The sequence below is a fragment of the Phytophthora cinnamomi genome (genome assembly GCF_018691715.1).
Source record: "Phytophthora cinnamomi strain GKB4 chromosome Unknown Contig0, whole genome shotgun sequence".
In the NCBI taxonomy this organism is placed as follows: domain Eukaryota; phylum Oomycota; class Peronosporomycetes; order Peronosporales; family Peronosporaceae; genus Phytophthora; species Phytophthora cinnamomi.
In genome coordinates, this window is record NW_027150933.1 from 641,895 (window position 1) to 665,397 (window position 23,503).

The window sequence follows — 23,503 nt, forward strand, 5'->3', positions numbered from 1 at the left end:
AATGAGAACTGTATTGTTTGTAAATTGATCTTCCTCTAAAAAGCTGCTAAAACTGTCTATCATCTATGAAAGGGTTGGCAGCGGCTGGCTGTCAGAGCCCCGCTAATATGCATGTCTCTGATTGGTAGAAAGATGCTGCTTTCTACCAATAGGATCTTTTGAGTATGTGTGGACCACTCACTGTGGTGGTCCACTTCAATGTATCCATTGGTGTGTCTTACACCAATGTGAGGAAGTATCCAAAACGTTTAACAGATAACCTATCTGTTAAATTCACAAGCGGCTTGCAGCCACTTGTACGTGTAACCCCGTTACAAATCCACTCGAGACATAGCTCGTATTTTTTACCAATAAAAGCTCAGTATCAGTCAGAGGTCGGAACCACCTTAACTCCGACGTATCTGGTCGGAAGCAAGCCTCAGATATGTATATCTGTATAGAGAAGGCCGCCCAGCCACATATCATTTAGATATTACCTCCCTCTCCGACCCATTACGATGAGCCTCAACGATCTCAAGCCCGCCAACACCAAGCGCGCGCGCTCGACCGCTCTAAAGGCGTTCGAGCGCTTCCTCTCGAGCGAAGGGACCAGCCTCGAGCACGTTGGCGCCATGATCTTTGCCGAACCGAGCCGCGCAAGCGCCATCATCCTGACGATAATGGACAAGTTTGGCGTTTATCTTGCTTTCCACGCTGGCTCGAAGGGGCAGTATCTGTCACGGCACTCCGTGGCACAGTACTACCGACAGGTGAAGTGCTGGCTGCTCGATGAATATCCCGTCCCAGGTGGTGCTGTTGCAAGGCAGCTGCTAAGTATGGGTCGCACTCTGGAGCAGCACTGTATTAAGCGCGAAAGCGGTGGTTTCGTGAAGAAGGCGGTGGCATGCACCAAGACCGACTTGCAAAAGATGGTGGGATACCTGTATTCAACAGCTAGCTGCGCAGAGGACTACCAAGATGCTGCATTGCTATGCTTGCTCTGGTACCTGTTTGGCCGCGCTTCGGACTTGACCTTCGTCCGCAAACAGCAGCTCTCCATCGGTGCTGGAGGGGTTTTCTTCATTCGCTTCATTCGGATGAAGACGTCTGATGAGCAAGCGCTGTCGCTTTTCCCCGACGCTGACTTCCGGTCGTGTCCGTTGCTGGCTCTTGCGCTTGCGCTGGCATCTCAGGAAGCTCCATCGACTGCGCTGTTGAGCCATCTTCCAGCGCTAACGGCCCACGTGCCAGTTGAGCTGACTGCCTATGTCCCCCTCCTGGAGATGCTCGAGGGCTGCGACGACCAAACTCCTTCAAGTGCACCAGCTCAGTCGAATTCATCCAGGGCACCATCACCTCTTGGGATCCACGCTCAAGTTAATCGTCTCCTCGATCGAGTTGCGGGTCCAGCTGGAGTGGAAGAACCGCTGAGCTCGCACTCCTTTCGCCGAGGAGGTGCTCAGCATGCAAACGCTTGCTCGGACTTGACGGCGCAGTGGATCTTCGACCGCAGAGCCTGGAACATGACTACGACAAACAAGGCATTTGCATACGTCTTCAATACACCGAAGGAGGACCACCAAGTTGCGAAGGTGCTCAGTGGTATGGCACCAAAGCAAACCTCTGTGCTGCCGTCACTGGAAGCCTTCGACTCGACTACGCAAGATCAGATCCATGAAGTCAGCCATAAAATATTCAGTGCAAGCCACTCACTGGGAAATCCGGCCTTCAACATCAGCGCTGCTGTGCGAGAAGTGCTGACTGCGACGCTGATCCTTCACTATCCGTCGCTGTTGAAGATTAACCCACGCGGTAAAGAAGTCGCGAAGATTGAGCACTGCGCCGAGGAATCCGGAGTGACGACGACCAACCTGCTCACTTGGTCACAGCAGCTCGCAAGATCATCAAACCAAGCAAACGGAGTCACTGAAGACATGACCGAAGGAAGTAAAGGAGCGAAAGCTGCATTCGATCATCAAACGGCCTTGATTGAACGATTAATCGAGCTGAATCGACAACTGGAAGCACGCGTAAACTCGTTAGAATCTGCAAACGACAGTAAAAAAGACGATATAATCGCACGACGAGGTGAGCAAGGATCGAAGCGACTGAGAGAAGAAGAATCAAACGTACCCCAGAAGCGCAGACGCCGTTCGAAGCTGCAACCGCTAACCGACACCTGGTTTGCGTGGTATGCAGGAGATCCGCGCGGCTGGAGATGCAACGACAAGCACAAAAAATCAGACGCCAAGCAGCTTGTGGCCTTCTTGAAGCTCTTTATCGAAGATGGATACGTGCTCGACGAATCGTCACCCAGCTACAAGGACGATGTTCGTCAGCTTGGGGAGTTAGCATCAGGCAAGGTCATGGCGTTCTTGCGGTTGCGAAACGTACCCTCATCAGGATCCTGCGCTGTGTTGAAAGCGCTTCGGCAGCTGCATCGCGAAGGAAGCCTGAACGTTCTCATCGGAGACTATCGGAAGCGCCTTGCCATCGGAAGAGTTGTAGATCCTGCACCAGCACACCATCAAAACACACTCAAACAAGTCCCATAGTCCAACACAATAGCACAGTCATTGTTCCTCGTGTTTGTTGTTCTTGCTTCCGTTGATGCCGCTTGCGTGGAGGTCTGCATCGTTCATTCAATCATAGAAATTTTACCGATGGGTGGAATCGAACCACCTTCATCCCTTTCGGGGGCTCTTCCATTGAGCTACATCGGTGGGGGTTAGACAACAACATCGCAGGATACTTTACACTGGAGTGCTCGACGGGGAATTAACGACCACAGTTCTTCGTGGAAGCGACAACCCTCTTAGGTGCACCGATGCGCGGCACAACCCCCTCAATTCACCCTCCCGGGTGGTCAATCGAGCACTGAGTGCGCAGGGCAAACGGTGCAGTCAAACTTACGCGTGCACCACTCATTTGTTAGGTTATTTACGCGCGTAATTACCTGCTGTCACCCTATTTACGAAAACCTTCCCAAATTAGTTCGATATAAAGTTCTGTGATATGGTCGGATTCTGGTCGGAGTTGCATTCACGGTCGGAGACGTGATGATATGGATCAACATCGTCAAGTCTCCGACTACACTTGAGTTAACTATTGGTAGTTTCCACCAATAAAATAAATGTACCAGCAAAAATGGTCATTTCAGTCGATGAAACGGCTCGACTCGCATAAACTCAGCCAATAGAGGCTTCATTGATTCCTAGGCACATGGTGGCCACCGATCCGGCGTACCAAGTTGATTGGGGGGGGGGGCACTGGCGTTATTGATATCCCTCAACAGATTGCAAGTCACTTGCATATCTCTCGAATAACACGCAAGCTCCGACATCTCCGATTCAATATGAGCTTAAACGACTTCGCCACGCTCAACTAGTTTCAGATGCTAATGCTACGTGAAATGATGTAGAGGATGACGTTTCACGCTCTCATCACCTGTGCAGGTGTACAAGCACTTGATCCAGTGCTGGATGTATTCGTGAGCGCGAATACGCTCGGTAAAGTCAACGCGACTGCTGAGAATTTCAGCCACTCCACCACAATGGCTTATACGACACGTACAAAGACGGCTTGTTGGGGTCTTGTACATTCACCACGAAGCAGGCCTCTCCTCCCTAGCAGGGAACCATAGTGACTCTTCTTTTTGTTTTCGGCTCAACTCCGGCTATACCACTTTCATTTCTGTGAAGGAAATTCAGGCTGCAGCTATCACAAAGCGCTTCGCGGACTGACTACACTTATTGAAATCTTCTTTTGGATGTATTGGGCCGATCTCTGCTAAGCATATTCACGAAAAGACCACACAAATAGCAAGGCCCTGGTCCAAATGTGACCTTGTTCGGGTAACAGGAGAAAAGTGATTATTATTTCGATACTTAAAGCCGAGTCAAGTGAAACCACGTGAACTCGCAAGGAATACGTTTGGAAATGGACGTCCTTTGATTCAGGAAACTGGGTAAAAAAAAAGTATGGCGTGTGTCGAGAAACAGTGATAACTCCTTGAATAAAAATGCGACCGTTTGCTTTTTGCAATTTGCGCTAATCTATCGACCTGTACTCTCCATTGCAACACCAGTCGAGGTGCTCGCTCCGAATTCCAGGCATATTTGCAAACACCACGGCGCTCGTTTGTGCTGTTAGCAGTGCAGGGCACTCCATCTTGGTCAAGTACATGTTGAAGCGGCTGGGGGTAGCTGCCACAACCACTTGCTCCACAAGTGTTGGCCGAAGGTTGCTCGAACGCCAATATAAATATTGGGGGCGCTTTGCTATTTATAACAATAGCACAGAATGTTGCGAATTCTCTGAACAAATTTGCGTTTTGGCTGCAATTATCCAAACATGCAGCGCCACGGAGCTCGTGGGAGCTCCGGCTCCGGCCGGGGCCGCAGCGGCCCTCGAGGCCGCGGACGGGGGCGAGGAGGAGGCGGGGGGCGAGGTCGTGGCCAAGGGCGCGGTCCTCCGCCCAACGGGTCCAGCGCGCCTGGCTCCAGCGGCCGCGGCGGGTCGTCGTCGGAGCCCGCCATCAGCCTGGACGAGAGCTTCTGCATGGAGATCCACGCGGCGCTGCAGGCGCTGGTGGAGGACGGCGAGCGGTCGGAGCTGAGCTTCCCGCCCAGCTACGACAACACGCAGCGGCGCTACATCCACTCGATGGCGCAGAAGTACGGGCTCTTCTCCAAGAGCTCGGGCAAGAAGGGCGCCGGCCGCTTCATCCACGTGGCCAAGGTCAAGAAGAACGCGGCCATGCAGGAGGTCTCGCTGCGGCTGCCGGCCGCGCCGCTCAACGCCTCGACGGTGGAGTGGTTCCCCCCAGTCGTGAGGGACTACATGGCCAGGTATCCGGCCCCCAGCGCCGGCCTGGACCCTTGGAGCGCGCGGGACTTGAGTCCTTTGGCCTCCGTGCCTAAAAGACACCAAGGACGTGGCGGTGCGCCGCTGTTCAAGCCACTGGCGGCTCGGACCAAGGGCCAAACAGGTGTGAAGACGGTCAGGACGCCGCCCGTTGAAGCCACGAGGCTGCCGGTGTGTGGATACCGGGAACAGATCTTGGAGCTCGTGGACAGGAACCAGCTCGTCGTGCTGTCGGGAGACACCGGATGTGGCAAGTCCACGCAGATCCCGCAGTTTCTGCTGGATGACGCATTAGCTCGAGGGCGTGGGGAGGAAACGAGGATCATTTGCACACAACCGCGAAGAATTAGTGCTATTTCGTTGGCGGAGCGCGTTGCGCGTGAACGATCTGGTCCGCGTGGTGAGGATAATAAAGAGGTGGGACATGCGATTCGCTTCGACTCGTCCTTTGACGCCAAGCGATCCAAGCTGATTTTCTGTACGACGGGAACGCTGCTGAAGTGGCTCAATAACGACCCGCTTGCACGCGGATTTTCGCACATCATTCTGGACGAAGTGCATGAGCGTGACCAGTTCACGGATTTCCTGCTGATTCTGATCAAGACGTCGATTCTCAAGCAAAGGCCAGACCTGAAGGTGATTCTCATGAGTGCTACCATTCAGGTGGAGAAGTTCTCCCAGTACTTTCAACCAGATTTCCCAGCGCCCGTTTTGCAGATGGTGGGCGGCACCAATTTCCCTGTGACCACGCTTTTTCTAGAAGATGTGTTGGCGTTGTTGGAGAGCGACCGAAGTTCACCGCTGCCGATTATGGACGACTCGCGAGTTGGTCGTATTGGAGGCGATTCCAGCAGTATAGGTGGAGGAACAACTGCGAATAACGGGCTTGAATGTCCGCTGTGTGGCGGTTCAGGTTTTGCTGACGAAGAGGCGTTCGGTATGCATGTAGCGACCTGTTTCGGCGAGCCAAGTGCAGACTTTGGAGTAGCGTCTGCCTCTGAGCCTGAGATTGCTCCAACAGCGGTCCCTGTTGCTGCCATGGGAGACGTATTACAAGCCGCATTGAGCGATGTCAACGAATCCGCCAAGGAGGGGTTGCTTTCAACCTACATGAAGCAACAAGATGCTCTGCGTCAAGATCAGGCAGTGGACTACGATCTCTTGCTGCAGTTACTCTTTCTCGTAAACCGTACGTTCCCGCTGGACACGGATGGGAAAGGGGCCATTCTTGTGTTCCTGCCGGGGTGGGAAGAAATATCCTTCATGGAGAGGGCTTTACTCAACTCACCGGCAACGTCAGCAACGTACGAGATCGCTCTTCTTCACTCGCGCTTGTCGGCTCAGGAACAGCGCCGTGCATTCATGACGCCGCCGCATGGGAAGAGAAAACTAGTTTTGGCTACCAATATCGCTGAAACGAGTCTCACGATCGAGGATGTAGTGTTTGTCGTGGACTGTGGCAAGTCCAAGCAAGTACATGCATTAGCCGCGACTTCGAGCTCATCATTCGTCATGGGGTTGCAAACTACGTGGGTGGCGCGTGCAAACTGCGTGCAGCGCACAGGACGTGCTGGTCGTGTACGTGCTGGTATTTGTTTCCGTCTTTTCTCCAAGACTCGATACGAAAACGCCATGAAAGAATTTATGCTTCCAGAGTTGCTTACCACGCCGTTGGAGGAGCTGCTATTGCAAATCAAGCTTCTTCAGCTTGAGAAGAAACTCCATATTCGCGATGCGAAGGATTTTTTGCTGGAGGCTATGGATGCTCCTAGCGAGACCGCGATTGATGCCTCATTGCAGCGACTGGAAGACATGCGCGCCCTTGCAAACACCGGAAATGGCCATCAAGCACTGACGTTGCTTGGTTGGCACCTTGGTCATATTTGTGCGGGTGGAGTAGCTGTGCAAATGGCGAAACTTCTCCTGTGGGGGCACACATTCGGCTGCTTTGACGCGATCCTGCAGACCACGTGTACGCTGAGCGGATATCGAGATCCTTTCATTAGCTTCCTTGGGATGTCGCCTGAAGAGCAACGCCAGGTGGACGCTTCCAAGAAGGCCTTTGCTCGAAATGGGTCACCGCCATCGCTCACTCTACAAAGCGATCATTTTGTGTTGTGGAAGGCATTTGAGGCTTATCTAGATGCACGGGCGCGCTCTTCGTTCAAGGCAAAGGATGTATTCTGTGCTCGGAACAAGTTGCATCGGCAGACTTTAGAGCAACTTGTAGCCATCTACAAACAGTTGCACCAAGATATGGATTCTATGGGTCTTTCGCCTGCGACTCAACTAGTACCGACTCCAATGTCAAGGATGCCTGCTAGTGTAGAAAGTGTCGCGCCTTACCTGATGGCTCTTAGTATCGGTATGTATCCGAACGCGTTGTTCACTCGATCTGGTGGTGTGAGCCGCAACTGGACCTCTAAAGAGAAGGTGAAAGTGAAGATGGACGGGTCGTCTATGGTTACGTGGACTGCCACTAATCCCCAGAAGCACAAGAGAAATCATGCATCGGAACAGGATGATATTGGCCCCCCCGACGAGTGGCTCGTGTATCATGAAATGATGCAGTCGGAGCGTACGCGTGTCGCGAAGTACGGCAGCAAACTCCCATCGCTTTTGTTGCAAGCGCTGCTTATGGGTTCTGTTGAGTCTCAGACCGTTGAAGAGCAAGATTCTGACGTGGATGCCAGTAACGATGGTTCCGCAGGGCCGCGTAAGTGGCTTCTTGTGTTAGACGACTGGATAGTATTCGAGCTAGGCAGTGTGGGTGAAGCACGTTGGATTGCGCTGTTCCGAGAACGCCTGCACGCTACGTTCATCCGACACCTGGACCGTCTGCATGCTAATGCTCAGCAGTCAGGTGGTGCGAAGCCGCTGTCGGAAGCAGCCCTGCAACTTAGACAGCATGACGCTGATCTTCTCCACGCTTTAGTGGCCTGGGTCTCATCTGATCTGCGTCGTAGCGCTCGTCGCTGAAGCTAGAGAAACATAAAGAGGTAGATAGAGGTTCTCAAAAATCAGGGAGAGACAGGACTAAAAACAATAGAAACCAAAATTTGGGTGGTGTTGTTAACGGTTGGTGAGCACCTGCACTCCGCTAGGAAAAAGACGATCGACGGCGCATTCGTAGCTGAAGACTGTTGAGCATTGCGCCGGCTGAAGCAGAATAGCCATTGATTTTTGGGATAGCAGGCTGTATCGGTGAATAATTGAGCTCTTCGGCGGCTTGGAGGAAGTCATCGATGGAAAATTCGTATTTGTGCAAGTGTTGCATGACGCAAGTGAGAGCCTTACGTTTGCCCCTGTCACCACCGCCGTAAATCTCTACAATGCGGCCCAAGATGGTTTCGAACTCCCCAAGCGTACCCCGTAACTCGGTTTCACTTCTGTTTCCTCCACTATTGACATTACCGGAACCACTGAAACCTGGGGCAGCAAGTAGCCCGCTACGCTCTCGTGCTTGCTTGACATCCTCCTGGACAAGCGAGCCCAGTTGTTTCACGGACGTCCGCTTGATGTGAGTGATCTTGTTGCGGAATTCTTGGATGATGCTGTGAGCCATTTCCGGGTAATGCAGTGAAATTCGATCAAGCCCATGCAAGCTGAGCACAAAAAGACTCATATACGTCTTCGCACGAATACTTGCAGCTCTCTTGGAACGCGTGAGCATAGCGATCTCCCCAAAGTAGCTCCCCTCGAGCAGAGTCGCAACTACCTGCTCCTCACTCGAATCTGCCTTGAAAACAACTTCGGCGACACCTTTGACAAGGAAGTACATATGACGACCTACCTGGCCTTCCTTGAACACATACTCCCCTGGAGTACAGAACTCCGGGTCCAGGATTCCCATGAGGCAACTCACACAAGTATCGTCTTGTGTGGCAAAGAAGCCAATTTTACTCACAACATCGCGGTTCAAATGCAACACCAGTTGACTTCGAAGGTCGTCTGAGAGAGCGGATAAAATAGTTTCTTCGTTTTCATCATCGCGCTGTAGTAAATAGTACTCATAGTAGCGGCGAAGACGGTCTGCCAACGGTCCATAAATTCCTCTCTCGCGAAGATAGGCTTTCAGGTGATCAATTCGTGTTCGAAACGTGTCCGAAGCCTCATTCAGCTCTTCAACTACGCTGGATAGGGTGCCCACGACATAGGTGAAGGTTGAAGCCCCAATGAGAACTCCGATGGACACGTATGCCACTTCAGCGACGGTAAGCGGTGGGGTATCACCATAACCCACTGTTGTCATGGTTGTCACAGCCCAGTAAAGGAAGTAAATGTACATTTCGCCGTTTGAGTTTTGGTCGTCTGGAAAATATGATCTGATACTCCGTCCTTCGCTAGCTTCACGTGCCAAGCGTGCAACAAAAAAGTAACCGCATGCTAGTACGTGTGCGATGAAACTTACACGACACATCAGGCGCATCACTCGAGCGACGTTATGGTGCGTAGCTAACGTCGCACCTAATGCTGTTGAGCTTTCCTCCCGCTGAAGGGTGTGAATGAACTTAAAAATGCGTGCCAGCTTCAGTAAGCGGAGAGAGTGCACCAGACTCAGGACCCATGACTGAGAGCTCATAGAGTGTTCAATCGATTGGTCTGAAGCCGCAACGATTACCGAGACGGGTAGTGCTGAAAGCAAGTCCATCCAAAACCAACCCCGTATATATTCGCGCCATTTTGTGTGTCGCTCAATAATGGCGGTCTGTCCCTCACCAGGAAGGTCGACTACCACAGCTGTGCGCAAGTTGATGATAATGTCAACGGTGAACGCGATTTCGGTTACAATGTCCATGCCTGGGCTCAGTGTGGTGCCTTCATCCCCAAGGAAAGAAGCTTCGTACGGGATAGCAATCGCGCAATACGCGAGAAGTATGCTAGTGAATATATCCCATGTTAGCTTATGCCAATGGAAAGGATTGATAGGTGTAAGCAGCTTCCACTTGATGAGCTGCCAGTTCGACATAGCGTTAGCGGACTTGGCATCTTGAGAGAGAAGCCAAATCATGTTCATTTTCTCCGTAGCCGAGTTGAAAACTGAAATTCCCATGGATAGTTGGAGCTCTAGAGATTGAAGTATCGGTAGTGGTAGCGAGCGATAGCTTCGCAAGACACCGTCGAGTAACACGGTCAAAGTCGGATACAAGTTCTCGAGACCGGCAACTCCTGACACAGGGTCGTTGTTTTGAGAGACGATGAACATGCGGTACCGAGCCAATGTTTGCTCGAAAACAAGATCATACATTGCACTTCTCTCACCGTGGTAATCAATCATTGCGTGTTCAGCGTCTGGAAACTCCTCAATGAGGTGATCGAAATCTTCTTTGGGTAGCGTAAATAGGTCGCTCGTGGCTTTCGCTGTGTAGGAATTGGAGTGAGGAGCATATTGAAGAAGCGATGCTTCGCCAAATACCCCTCTTTCCGTGAGAATCTCAAGCACCACAATCCAGTCTGGGTTTTCAGGAGGCGTGCGCCTAACTTCAATGATGCCCGTGTTGAGAATGAACATTTCGGTTCCTACACAACCTTCCCTGGCGAGTACATCCCCTTTCACAACGATGAGCGGTTTAATAAACATCGCCATATCCAGCACAAACTGAGTGCTTAGTCGCTTGAAAGCTGGGATCCGAAAAAATGTGTTTTTGTACGTTTCGTGGAGAATCTCACCGCGAAGGGATAGTGAAAACTCACAAAGCAGTTCACGCTCGTCAAATGCACTCGTCTTGGCAATGTAGTGGCGGAAGTAGCGCATGAGGCGGACCTTAAGAGCTCGAGGAAGGCGTTTTTTGTGTATAAACGCCTGTATCATACTCAGTTTGCGTGCACGGGTTGTGGTTTCACGATGCCAATTCTCAAGAATCTTGGTGAGACTGCCAATTATCAGACCAAAACCGCTTGCACCGACGATCGATACCGCCATGGAGAAGAGCCTCTCCGTTTTATTTGTTGCATGTATGTCCCCGTAGCCTACTCCACACACTGTCGCGACGACCCAGTAAAAACTGTAAATGTATTGATCACCAACACTGTCGTTTCTGATCTGCGCGTCTTCCATCCACGTATGTCCTTCATCTTCGGTGGTGTAGCCTATTAGGTGCCAGAAGCAGGAGAAAATATGTGTCACCAGAAGGACTTGTCCAATAAGACGTGTAAGTCTAGCCAAAACAGCGTCCAAATCAAACGCATCTTCAACTTTTGCGGCAAAGTGGCGCAGCTTGATCAACCGAGTTAGCTTCGTAATGCGTAGAAGTCGAGTTAGTCGCGCAAGTCGCAACGAGAGAACCTGAGCGTTTGAAATACTGTCGCCTCCCCCACTGCCAGTTCCAACACCGGGGGTAGTATCCGACTGAACGAGAAAATAGTCGAGGGGAAGGGAGGCGAATACGTCTGGGAGAAACCAAGAAGCCAGATAACGCTTTGCAATAAGTCGACGATCACGAACCATGTTTTCATCGTCGTCTGGGTAATATCCAACCAAGAAATTCTGAACCACATCGAGGAAGAACAATACGTCCGAGAAAACCCCCACTGCCCGCACTGCAACACCTAATTGTACCTCTGGGAATCCCATTTGGAATGGCACCATCACTGCACTGTAGAGCACAATTAGCATGATCAGTGAGTCCCACGCGAGCTTTTCATTGCTTCGTGGGTCTAGAATGGGTGGATCAAGTACAAAGCTCAGAGGCCGCTTGTAGTTGTGGTAGACCTGTGAAAGCCAAATGACAAACCGTAGGCGGGGCCCCGGAGGTCCTGGTCGCGAGGCTAATGCTGAACGCTGCTTCCGTAACGTAGGGAGGGTCTTTCCCTCTTGGGAAATTCGGCCTGCTGATCCTCGGTTATTCATCATCGAAGATGTCGAAGACATTCGCCCAACGGATCCTAATCGGGGTGGCACGTGGCTGGATACTGGAATGGTGCCCGTGAACGATCCTCGCCGGGTTGATGCTCTATCCATGGCAGCTAGTGGAGCAAGTGGGGAATTAGTAGAGCCGCGACGCTCTTCTAACTGTGATCCTCGTCGGAGCCTTTCACTATCGGATACTGGGGCGACTCGCGATGCCTTGCGGGATCCGCTCTTGCTGAATGTGTGTGCGTGTAGAAAAATCGGTCTCGCGTTCTGGGCGAGTGAACTTTGAGGTCCGGTGGTCTCGGAAGTCGGGACTTGTGTTTGTCCGCTTTGATTCATGATGCTCCGCTCCGCTACGCCATCCAGTGCCCAACCGGAAGCTTCAACTTGCCGCCACACTAGACGAGTCGTCGGTCAAGTCTTGCTCTACTTCAGCCGAGGTCGTTGTTTGCACGCCTACCTTGGACGGAGCTAGGACGGGGCTCAAAGCATCCGTCATCCGTTTCGCCGACTTGAGTCGTTTCGTGTCTCTGCATTGGGAAGAGGATATTCCTGTCTTGTTTGTTTCGTGGTTATTGACTCAGGAATTCACAATACCTATCTTTTTCTAGGCTCTACGTGTGTTTGCCGTTCGAGCCTACGTACCCGTATCCTCTTGGTCAATGGGAAAGATGGTCTCGAGGCTCTTCTTCTTGGAGAAGTCGACCAACAACTGGTCACGCTCACGACAAATCGTGCGAGGGTCTGGCGCGAAGAAAACTAGCCACACCTTCGGCATGAACGCTGGAGCCAGCCCCGTGATGCAGCAGAAGAGGGTGAGGAGTAGTGCGTTCGGGATGGCACCGACGTACAGGATGCCGTAAAACTCTCGCCCGAACGCGATCATGGAGGAGATGGCAAACGTCACGACCCACCAAAAGAGCACGGAGGCTGTAGCGAGTATCATCAGAATTCGGGAACTGCTAGTCGCTTCGATGAGTAGGCGCGCGCTAGCGAGGACAACGACCGCGAGGTTTTGGGCCATGCCTAGCGCCCACAAATCGTTGTCTCTTCCAGTTCCGGACCACGGTGCGAGGGGTAGTAGCTCAGCTGGGACCAAGACGATCAGAGCAGAACCGACCATGGCCTCGAACATCCAGTAAGCGAAGCGATTGCGGTTAAGGAATACGTGGTGGTACCCGTCTTGGTAGAGCCGTGGGTAGAAGAGCACTGTGCGGGCCGAGATATCGTCATCTTTGATCGAGAACACGAGGATAGGGAGCGCTGTAAAGCCGATGTTGAAGAGTTGCAGCAGCGTATCGAAATACGTGCTCTGTCCTGAGTAAAGGCAATAAGCTCCATACACGAACTGAGGAAGCACCAACAGTACATTCTTGTAGAACACGTACAAGGTCAACACCGCGATTCGGCGATTCATGGCACGACCATGTACCAATACAAGTCGTTGTAGAAATCTGAAAGCTGGCAATGAGTAATCACTAGCATCTGACGCTTGGTGCCCTTCTTCACCAGCAATGCCAACACCAATGTGTGCGCCTTGGATCATCGGTACGTCGTTAGCGCCATCACCTATCGACAAAGTCACCTTGTCTGGGCAGAAGCTGCGCACCATTCCTACGATCAACTCCTTCTGCTTTGGGCTGATGCGAGCGCAGAGCACTGAATCACACTCCATGCAGAGCTCGAGAAACTCTTTTTCGATACCAAAGCCCGTGACAGCTTCAACCACCATATCGTCAATCAAGAGGGCGAGTCCAGGTCTTGCTTTCGGCGGTACCACCCCGCTCTTCAGCATTATCGAGCTCGAGTTGCTGTCGCTGCCTCCCAACTCACTTTCTTCTCGAGCTTTTCGGAGTTCTCTTCGAAGAAAATCAACTGCGTCCTGCTTTGATCCTTCCATCCACGAGCTCGAGTTTTCACATAGCCGAAGTAGTCGCATCTCAGGGGAAACTAACCGTACCGCGTGAGCAACGTTTGTAGCTGTGTCGGCACGATCACCGGTGAGCATCCAGACCTTAATGCCGGCAGCTCGGAATTTTTCTAGTGCTTCTGGGGCACCCTCTTGAATCTTGTCCTCGATGGCAGAAACTCCGACAAAGGTAAGGCGGCATTCCAGTTCTGAAATGGCTTTTGCTATCTCCTCCTCCGATGCTCCTCGAGTTGTGTTGTTTTTGAGCGCCGAGTAGCGAGCATTCCAAGAACGATATTCATCTGCGCTCACCTCGCGTTCGGCAATGCAAAGTACCCGCAACCCGTTAGCGGAGTACAGCTTCATTTGATCCTTCGCTTGCAATACTGCAGCTGCTTTATTTCCAGACTCGCTTAGCGCCTCCATGATCACCGAATCCGCTCCTTTTGTCATCAGTATGATCCTCCCTGACGGTTCTCGGCACAAAATTGAACTTTTCTTGCGGTCGCTCGTGAACTCGAAAGAGTGAAGTATCTCCAGCTCTGCATCCTTCCCGTAAACTCGCACCACAACTCGCGTGTTATTGCGAGCACAAAGCTCTACGCCGGCTTGTGCTGCTGCAACCACCAATGCACGTTCATCTGGAGATGGACCGGCATATTCCTTTCCTACAGGCTTCGACGACTTAGCCGAAGCTGGAGATGTGCTTGGCCAGATCGAGTTGTTTACAGCAAGATTAATAAGAAATCTCTGCATGGGTGTGCTCTTCAATGGAAAGGATGAAAGCGCTATCGTGTTCCTTCGACGAGACGGTTTTTCAGGCACTTCTTCATTTGAGGAGCCTACGATGGCGTCATGAACAGCCTTCTCTAAGATCAACAACGAACCATCTTTCTCATCAAAGTCGAATGTTTCCCCGTCAACGTGGCATGAGCGGAAAGTCATCCGATTGCAGGTAAGCGTCCCTGTCTTGTCGGTGAAAATATGTTCGACAAGTCCAAGCTCTTCGTTCAGCTCGGAAGACTGGACACAAACGACGTGCTTCTTATCTGCTGTGTTGTGCGCTGCAACGAAAGATGGACTACTGGGAGGCAATCGCATACCAGGGTCATTCGTTATTGCTCGTGCTTGAAAGTAGCGGGTAAAATCAATCGTGACTTGCAGCGAAATGGGGACAAAATTGGAGAATAGCAGCATGTACGCCAGGAAGAGCCATACGAAGTCCACAAAAGTGCTGTTCTTGATGTCATCAGGAATATACGGGTTTCGCTGCACGCTTGAAGATCCCACAAGCTGTGCTTCAACGACAACCGCAACAATTAGGATGACAACCTGCACGACCACGATCCAAACCGTGATTTGGTTGACAAAATGACTTAACCAACTGGCCTTAATAGGTGTTTCAGACGCATTCTGGCGCACACGAGTATCGTCACCAGTGTAAATGACCACCCCAATGACCCAAGGCGTGTCTTTTAGGTGAGTACCACGTAGCAGCACATGCGTGATGTCCAAGCTTAAAGAGCGTGCCTCCGAAAGCACCAGACTTCCTTTGAACTTGTCGATTGATCTGTTTGGTGGCTCACACTCGATGAAAACGTTGGGCAAGAGCGTCGTAGCCTGGGCTGTCAATTGCTGGCCATCGCTCGAGAAACAGTCTCGATAGGGAGAGCGACAGAGTTCTGGCTGCACGAAGCGAGGTTTTAGCGAGGACTCGCCGTCTAGGTTTGCCGTCATTACGTAGCATTGGCCATTCGGAGAGCCCGACGAGACCAAAGCAATATCAGCAGGTACCTCCTCATTCTCTCCAACTCGAACCAATTCCCCTACTTTCAACTCTTCGCAGGTAGCAGGATGGAAATTCCCAACAGAGAAGGTAAACTTTCGCACTTGAGCTCTGTTCTGCTCAGCATCCGCTTGATGTCGTTGAATGTCCTCCATGATATCTCTTACGCCGCTGACTACGATGATAAACATGAGCGGGACAACCATCGTAGGTACCCCATTTGAAGACGTTACTTGGGGTAGCAACTGCAAAACCGTGATCACGAGGAAGTAGATATTGGAAAACCGAGTGAACTGTTTGAACAAGTTCTTCGGAAGAAAATTGTACGGGGTGTAGATAGCCGTCTTGACAGCATTCGACGGGAACAGTTGTGACTGCTCGCTAGTACCGAGTTGGACAGAGCGGAAAGCATCCGGGTCGTCGGGGTCCTTGGCATTGGGCTTTGAAGAGATGACTATATGGCTGATGCTGCTCACGAACGAATTCGAAGACATAGCTTCACCTTCCAGTAATTCGAAGCGTCGAGGTGTTCTCAAATGTTCAAGCTGATGTTGTAATGAGTTCTCCTCCGATGTTGGAGGAAGCCAAGAAGATAGCCGAACTGAGCACATGCGGCTGGCTCAACACGGGTTGTTCAACAGCGGTGTGCTTCTCAATATAACGGTTCTAGGCGGACTTCCAGATATAGTGGCAGCTTACGGTTCATCCGAAAAATAGGTTTGCAGCACAAGTGAAGCATGACGGATATGGAAGTTTGGGGGTTCACTCAAAGGAATATACGGCTGGCGGATGGGAAGCAGCGACAGCAAGCTCAGTGCCCAAGCGCAGGCACAGCAAGAAGAGCAGTATGCCCATCAAATGAAGAATCCAGCTGTAGTCGCAGCCATAGAAGCGCTTGAAAGTAAGCACGTCGACTTTGATTGTGTCCTGCCGTTCTGATTATCAAGAGCTTGCGATTTCGCTGTAGTCGACAAACCCATCACGGGGCTCAAGTTTTACCAGCTTTTCGCTGCGATGGATAAAGAGTACGAAAATATGAATTCAGTGCCAAGTCAATCCGCTGACTTCGCTCTCTACATTGACCAGTGGAAGCAAATCTATCGACTTAGAAGAGTTCCATCAGTTTTTCGAGCTGTCGCACACAGCGTTCTCTGACCTTGTATTTAGCAACTTGGGGAAGCAAACTCCAGCTCGTGGTGTTACATTTGATGGTAAGGCGTATATTGTCAGTTGGTGCCGCTGGATACTGATCCTTGCCTCTAGATTTCGTGTTAAATCTGTGGAACTTCTGTACCATGTCTCCGCAAGACATTTACACTCACGTCTTCCGACTCTACGGTATTCATTTTGCCGCGGATTTAAATAAGGTGGCCGTATTAACCACAAGTTTCCTGTGCTTCACACCAGATGATGATCACAACGGAACCCTTGATGCTGCGGAGTGCGAAAGCCTCTTCCGTCTCCTATATCACACGGATAATCTTCCCAGTATAGTGAAGAACCAACTGAAGTCGATGACTTCAAACGATAGTGGGGCCATAACGCTTGGTTCGTGTTAGTGAATGGGCACAGAAAATACGAATTACTGCTAACGCCGCTTGCCCCTCCGTGGTAGACGCTTTTCTGGTCATGTGCTCGAGCAAAGCAAATTTGTTCAAACCGATCATTGACCTGCAAACGAGAGCACGCACAAAGGTCGAGGCGGTCATAATGGTTTGTCCAAGAAGCCCCATATACATTGCTTACTGAATCCTATGCCGTGTAGAGCCTGGGAGTTGGTTACTGGTCAAACGCCAGCAAGAAGAGAGTGAAAATACTCAGCGGAGATAAGGACGTATTCGACATTGCAGCCAGCCGGCTTCAGGCTTCGCGAGGTCAACCAAGTAGTGCGTCGTCTCGAACTAACATTTTATCAGGAGGTCCCGTTCGCAAGCTGTCCTCGAGCTCGGTATCCTCTCTAATTGCAACAGACCCAAGCTCGCCTAAAGTACCGGAAGATAACCCCCCCAAGGCTAACCCGGTGGATAACAAGTCTTTGGATGCGTGGGTCCAAGCAGAAGCTACAAAAGAGCCTCTGGTTCAAGCGTACTTGACGGCATTCAGCCAGGCGTATGTCGCTGAGTGTCACTTAAAAGAGCAGTCACAGAAAGCATCAACCGGTCCTGGCCAAGACCAACTTTTGCTCGACTTGCGCTATACCGTGGCAGTCTCCTCCAAGAGTACGTGTTTGCTACAATTTTGTGTTGTTAAACACTGGTGGCCTTTGGAATGCTCATGTTGAATGACCAGGGCGCGATGAGGCTAAAAGTGCGCTGGAGGAGCTGTGGGAGCAGGAGCAATCCTCGCTAATTGCAGAGCGCCACGACGTCGTAAAAACACTGGTGAAAAGCATCTCCACGAAGACTCTTCACAAGCAGACAGGCAAAAAGGTTGACATAGTGTACTTGCCAGTATTGATCCGCGTTCCTATCACTAACTTTTTGCCCCCACATTAGTCCGCCGATAAAGTCGTCAGGAGCTACACACAGAAGAAGCTGGACATCGAAGAGAGCAGCATCCGCAATCGCTTCAGTGGGCGTTGGCAAGCGTTAGAACGCGCTGCCGAGCTCGTCGGCCAACGAGACCTGGAGGCAGCAAGCAAAGTCTCCGAAGCAGGAAGCGGGGCGTCAACAAAATCAGCGAATGGAGCCCCCACCACTCGAAAATAAACAACTACTGCTTAATAGTACGCCAACATCGTCAGTGAAATGACATGAAAAAATATTTTTGCAATGCACTGGGCTTCCAGCCACTACCGATGGAGTTCCTGCACTGACTACCGTTGCTGCTGCTGCTGAGTCGCCGCAGCGATGGCTGCGTCGCAGTGCGACTGCACGCGGCTCTCGTAGCCCTTCCACACCTGGCACGTGAACGCCAGCTCCTCCCGGAACGAGTCGCTCTTCTGCAGTCGCCACGCACCAATAAGTACGAATCAGTCGGAAGAATTGAAAATAATAACGGCGACCGACCGCACCTCGATTTGCGTGTTGATCTCCTTGAGCACTTCGTGCAGCCGAGCCACGGAGCCTGTGATGCGCTGCAGCAGCGCCTTCTGCTTCTCTTCGTGAGGGTCTACACGGGTCCGATAAAACGGTGGTTAGACGTGCAGCAGGCCCAACAAGGCACACGAGCGAGTGCGTACTCTGCATATTGGCAGGCGAGTTCAGCAATGACCAGGAAATGGTTCAATTAAGCGACCTCATTGGATGAAACACGGCAGATGGCTACAGTTTCGAATGTGTGCGGCATTATTGGTATTGCTGACCGTCTGTCTGTCTACTCGGGCGGCACGATGGCGCTGAAAGGTGGCACGGCCTTTCCAGCCGGCCGGTCTTTAGCTAGAGACTGCTCCAGAAGTGTCATGATTGTCTGCAATTGGGTCTCTTGACGACTCAACTGCGCTTGGAGCTGGACTTGAGTTGCGGTGAGCCTGTCGACTTGCTCTTGAAGTCGTACGATCGGAGGTGCTGGGGCGGCGAACGCCGGGTAGTTGTGCGGAGTGGAGAAGGATGACGGCGGCATTGAGAACGACGGCGTTGCTGACGGTGAATCCAGGTCTGTCTTCGGCGAGTCGAGGTTTCCTGCGTTGACAGCACACACATGTATAAGCAAGCATTCACGGGCTACAAAAGCACTTTAGTGAACATACCTGTAAAGGCAATAGTGCTCGAGCTGAGTGATCGCAGTTCCCGCGTCAGCGAAATGCGGATTGACTCCTCCATCGCTTGCTCGCTATTTAGTTCCTGCTTTCTTAGCATAACCTCGACAAAACCACTCCCCAGTACGGCGCCTGCAATATAGCACAAGTCGAGTAAGCGTTGTCTATCGCTCCGCCAAAGTAAGATCAGCGCACATACCAGGAATCGTGAACAGAATGATCCCCCTGCCAGTTGCACAGCGCACAACATAAAAGACTGCAATGTTAGCGCGAGCATCCGAGGAGCCACATTTTCTTGGTGTTCACGCACCAGAGCGCCAGCAAAGACGAGAAAGCCCGACCTGCCGCTGTAATAGGGACGATGTCCCCGTATCCTAGAGACGTAATGGTCTCGATTGCCCACCAGGAGCATGTACCGATGCTCGAAAATACTTCAGGCTGAGCTGGGTTTTCCAGGAAGAAACTAAGCGGACAAAAACTGGAGTCAGCCATACGCAGTACGAAAATAACGTGGAGTGCCCCTTACATCGTTGTAGAGGAAGTAAGCACAATGACAATAGTCATGTAGCTGACAACGCCGAGCTCCTCCTTCTTCGCCGCGAAAATCTCACGCAGATTCTTCATAGCTTGGTACGAATGTTCCAAATGCAGAAATGACATGATCCGCAATAGCCGAAACCCTCTCAGCGTTAAGACACCACGAGACGACACGGCCACTCTGCACAAAATATCCATCGCGTGAGTTAGACGTCGTACCCATTCACTTATTTCCCACCCTCAATGAGCCACGTACTGCTTCTCCAGCAATATCTCCAAGTAGAACGGGAGTAGCACCACGAGGTCGATCACCGACATGGGTCGGAACATCCACTTCAACCTGGCAATCGTCACCGCAACAAGAACAGCGTTATTCTCTCGCCAAGGTATCCAACCCATTCCAGCGACTACCCCACCTTCCGCAGATTGGATGGGGGAATCTATCATCCTCAACGCACGACCAGAGCCGAAGGAGGTACTCCACCGTGAACAGCGCCGTCGACACGTACAGGAACACTTCGTACCAATCGGACGTCGTCACCGCTGCCCCCAAAACAACCAGTCAGCACTCTCCCGGCATTTGTGTCATTGCGATTGCAGCTGCAACGTACGCGCGGCGCCAACGGGCGAGGCCGACACGTACATGGCCAGCACCACGTTGAGCGTGATGAGCACCAGCACGCACACCTCGAACACGTAGGACGCGCGCTGCAGCCCCGAGCGCGTCTTGAGCGACGTGCGGTAGTGCAGCAGCGTCCAGACGTCGGCGCGCAGCGAGGCCCGGCGCTTGGGCGTCGACATGGCCACGACGCGCGCGTCTCGCACGGACAGCTCCACGTCCAGCTCGTCGTCCTCGCGGGGCAGCAGCCGCTGCTGCTCGCCTCGCGCCGTTGCCATCGCGGATACTTTTTGTCAATGAGCTCTGAGTCGCCTCTGCCAGAATATTTCAATGAAATTTCGGTGCACGACAGAACGGGCGCAGCTGAAACTTCGCCAAAAAACACGACGGGGCACATGGCGCCAACGGACAGGAGGGAGGCAGCATGTGCCGAGCACTAATGTTCAGTGCCAAGGAAGCACGGCCGCATCGTACGAAGTCGACGGCACTGCCTGGCAAACATTGTCAAGGCCTGGAGTTGTCGCCGACGGCAGAACAAGGTAACACGCCGCAAATATTGCGGTTGTGCTGTAAAGTGTTGCATGCAGACCTCTGGGCTGCTCCCTTGGCTGGAACATGTACTGTATCAAGCGCTTTTCGACTTCCCTTGTCGGTCGAGCTACAAGCATCGTCCACGAGTACTAGTACTCCACATACCTCCTGCAATACTGTCCAAATCCATGGCGGTCCAATACAAGTTCACCCTCAAAACTCTGCGTTCCAAAACTCCCGCCAATCACACGCTCGCAAGCCAACATGATGTGCCACTGGTGTGGCGCGGAGGGGGGCCGATAAATAAAAGAGGACATTTGGACTGTTGCGGAGACGCTCCGAGCGTGGGCCATGGAGAGTTACCACGCGAGCGACGGCAAGCCCGGCGGGCGCTCCGGCAGCGGCGGCGGCAGCAGCAGCAGTGGCGCCTACAAGGAGCGCGGGTCGTCGTCCCACGGCGGGCGCAGCGGCGGCAGCTACCAGTCCTCGGGCTCCTCGTCGGGGCGCGGGCTGCCGCGCCGCGGCTCGTCCAACTCGGTGGGCGGCACGTCCTCGCGGGACCGCGAGCGGGAGCGGGACAGGGACCGGGATCGGGAGCGCGAGCGGGAGCGGGACAGGGAGCGCGACCGAGACGGCCGCAGCCGCCCGCGCTCGCGCTCCAGGGACGCTGGCGGCAGCTCGCGCGAGCGGCGCAACAGCGGCGGCAGCCGCAGCTCCTTCGCCGCGGCCAGCAGCCCGGCCGTGCGGCTGCGCGAGCGCAAGAACCTGCTGCTGATGCACCGCACGGGCGCGCGCCGCAACGACCTGACGCCCGCGGACGCGGCCACGCGCGTGGTGGGCATGGACGTCAAGTACATGAAGGTAGATGGGCCCTTATTAGGGGTTGGAGACGTCTAGGGTCTAGGGTTTTAGTGGCTGACCAAGTCTTCCGCTTCTTCTTCTTGCTGCAGGACCCGGAGCACCCGTACATCACCGACAAGCTCGCCATGTTCCCCAGTGTCTTCCCGACGAACGCCAATTTCCCAGAGGAGAAGTTCCGCCTCCACGCGCTGCGCAACGCGGCGTTCGTGAGCCCGTTGCCGCGCGGCTTCAACCAACAGTGGCACCTGCAGTACTCGGCGTTCACGGACAAGAAGCTGGCCATTTTTGATGATCTGACGAGGGCCACGCGCGCGATTCTCCAGCTGCGGGAGGACGCAGAGGACAGTAGAAATGGCGGTGGGGATGCGGCTACACCTGCTGCTGCAGGTGCTGACGATGGCGCGGCGACTGCAACTGCGGCGGCTGTTCAGCGCGCGTTTACGAATTATTTGATGCGCCACGTGCGACGGATAGATGAGCGCACGAGTCACATCTGGATGAGCGAGCTGGCGAGCGGTGTTCGTAGTGCTGCGGAGCTTACGCAGGCGTATGGAGTACCTTTCAAGCAGTGGCGTGCAGTTCCGGGCGTGTCCAAATGCCCTTTGCTGGAGTTTGTGGTGAAGTATCGCCCTGGGTACGCCGAGGCGACGTGGTTTGTGCGAATTAATGTAGTATACACAGAAATGCGGGAGCTTGAACGGGACAGCGCTCTCCGGACAGGCGACTGGTTTTTCAGCCCGCGGCGCAACCAACGGCGAAATCAGGGGTGGACCGACAAGCTGATCGATTATTTGCACTCAATTGCACGCCAGGCGGCGCTGGAAAGTGGAACAGGAACAGAAAACAGGTCGCAGGATGGGCTACAAAATTCCAGACTAGTGGCAAATGGTTCCCAGGCAGCTGGAAACAACAGTAGGGCTGCGTTGCCCCCGACTGCGGCTAGTGGCGGGTTTTCACAACGCGCGCAAATGACTCCTAGGCTACGACATGGTGAAACGCCGGCAGCAGCAAACTCTGCTGTCTCAAGTGTTCCCGCCGCTCCTGGTGGTGGTGGGGTGGATACGTCACCACCACTGTCGTGGCATGAAAAGTGGTCGTACGTGCTGAAGTTATCGGAGTACCAGTTCAAGATGGGGCTACTGGACCGCGTGCACTATTTCGACGGTCTGTTGTCTCTGCTACAAAAGTCCTTAACCCCACGATCGCGATCGAATGGTACCCGATGCTCGGCTGTATTGGCCCTCGGGGTGAACGGCATCATGGAATTAATATCGGTGATGCAAAAGTTGCTGCCTGAAATACTGCTCTCCGCGGATGCCGTGCTGTTGCTGGTCAAAACAGTGTTACAGCATCTTCGTTACCTGCTGCCGCCTGGCCGACCTGTGCCCGCAGAAACTACAGGCAGCGCACTACAGGAAGAGATTCTAGTTGCTTTGTGTCAGCTGCTACGCGACATATTGCTAAATGGGAATGATGTGCTTGTCCGTCTTGAAGATAATGGTACGTTATCGCATGATGGAACTTTTACTGATGAGGGCATGCTAATGTACTAATCATTTCCTTTCTCTTACGCGAAGCACCTCCATTATGGCCAGGATTCGTGTTCACCGACCGATTTTTCAGTCGGGACGCGTATGGAACTTCCGCAATACAGGCATGCATCGAACGTTGCCAGCGAAAAAATAGAGAGGTTGCGGGTCGTATTCTACGACTACAGCAGGCATGCCCGTCGCTGAGTGCCGTCGGTGGAGGTCAGGTTCTTGCAGCAACGATGCGCAATGAGGCGCAGATCCTGCAGACTCTAGATCGTTTTCATCGTGTGGACTCGACCTCAGATTTGCACCGCGTATACAGCGAGGTATTTA

The 23,503-nt window shown here is 52.7% G+C and overlaps 6 protein-coding genes across 6 annotated transcripts; 3 read left to right on the plus strand and 3 right to left on the minus strand.

Annotated features, from left to right (window-relative positions):
• Positions 1-4,539: 4,539 nt before the first annotated feature.
• On the plus strand, positions 4,540-7,824 carry IUM83_01830 (putative DEAD/DEAH box RNA helicase; the record flags this gene model as incomplete). Its single annotated transcript, XM_067925712.1, has 1 exon — positions 4,540-7,824. One exon carries the CDS (start codon positions 4,540-4,542, stop codon positions 7,822-7,824), a length of 3,285 nt encoding a protein of 1,094 aa, XP_067801045.1.
• Positions 7,825-12,335: 4,511 nt separating this feature from the next.
• IUM83_01831 (phospholipid-translocating P-type ATPase, flippase subfamily protein) lies at positions 12,336-13,973 on the minus strand (the record flags this gene model as incomplete). The annotated part of the gene is made up of 1 exon (XM_067925713.1): positions 12,336-13,973. One exon carries the CDS (start codon positions 13,971-13,973, stop codon positions 12,336-12,338), a length of 1,638 nt encoding a protein of 545 aa, XP_067801046.1.
• Positions 13,974-16,688: 2,715 nt separating this feature from the next.
• On the plus strand, positions 16,689-18,101 carry IUM83_01832 (uncharacterized protein; the record flags this gene model as incomplete). The annotated part of the gene is made up of 6 exons (XM_067925714.1): positions 16,689-16,731; positions 16,801-16,941; positions 17,009-17,088; positions 17,159-17,612; positions 17,683-17,822; positions 17,889-18,101. 6 exons carry the CDS (start codon positions 16,689-16,691, stop codon positions 18,099-18,101), a joined length of 1,071 nt encoding a protein of 356 aa, XP_067801047.1.
• A 107-nt stretch (positions 18,102-18,208) lies between these two features.
• On the minus strand, positions 18,209-18,581 carry IUM83_01833 (DASH complex subunit Dad4; the record flags this gene model as incomplete). The annotated part of the gene is made up of 3 exons (XM_067925715.1): positions 18,209-18,334; positions 18,407-18,504; positions 18,575-18,581. The coding sequence occupies 3 exons, from the start codon at positions 18,579-18,581 to the stop codon at positions 18,209-18,211; spliced, it is 231 nt and encodes a 76-aa protein (XP_067801031.1).
• A 127-nt stretch (positions 18,582-18,708) lies between these two features.
• On the minus strand, positions 18,709-20,524 carry IUM83_01834 (Voltage-gated Ion Channel (VIC) Superfamily; the record flags this gene model as incomplete). The annotated part of the gene is made up of 8 exons (XM_067925716.1): positions 18,709-19,013; positions 19,082-19,222; positions 19,290-19,315; positions 19,401-19,553; positions 19,617-19,808; positions 19,884-19,967; positions 20,044-20,170; positions 20,239-20,524. 8 exons carry the CDS (start codon positions 20,522-20,524, stop codon positions 18,709-18,711), a joined length of 1,314 nt encoding a protein of 437 aa, XP_067801048.1.
• Positions 20,525-21,128: 604 nt separating this feature from the next.
• Positions 21,129-22,517, plus strand: IUM83_01835 (uncharacterized protein; the record flags this gene model as incomplete). Its single annotated transcript, XM_067925717.1, has 3 exons — positions 21,129-21,638; positions 21,728-22,290; positions 22,451-22,517. The coding sequence occupies 3 exons, from the start codon at positions 21,129-21,131 to the stop codon at positions 22,515-22,517; spliced, it is 1,140 nt and encodes a 379-aa protein (XP_067800732.1).
• Between the last annotated feature and the right edge of the window lie 986 nt (positions 22,518-23,503).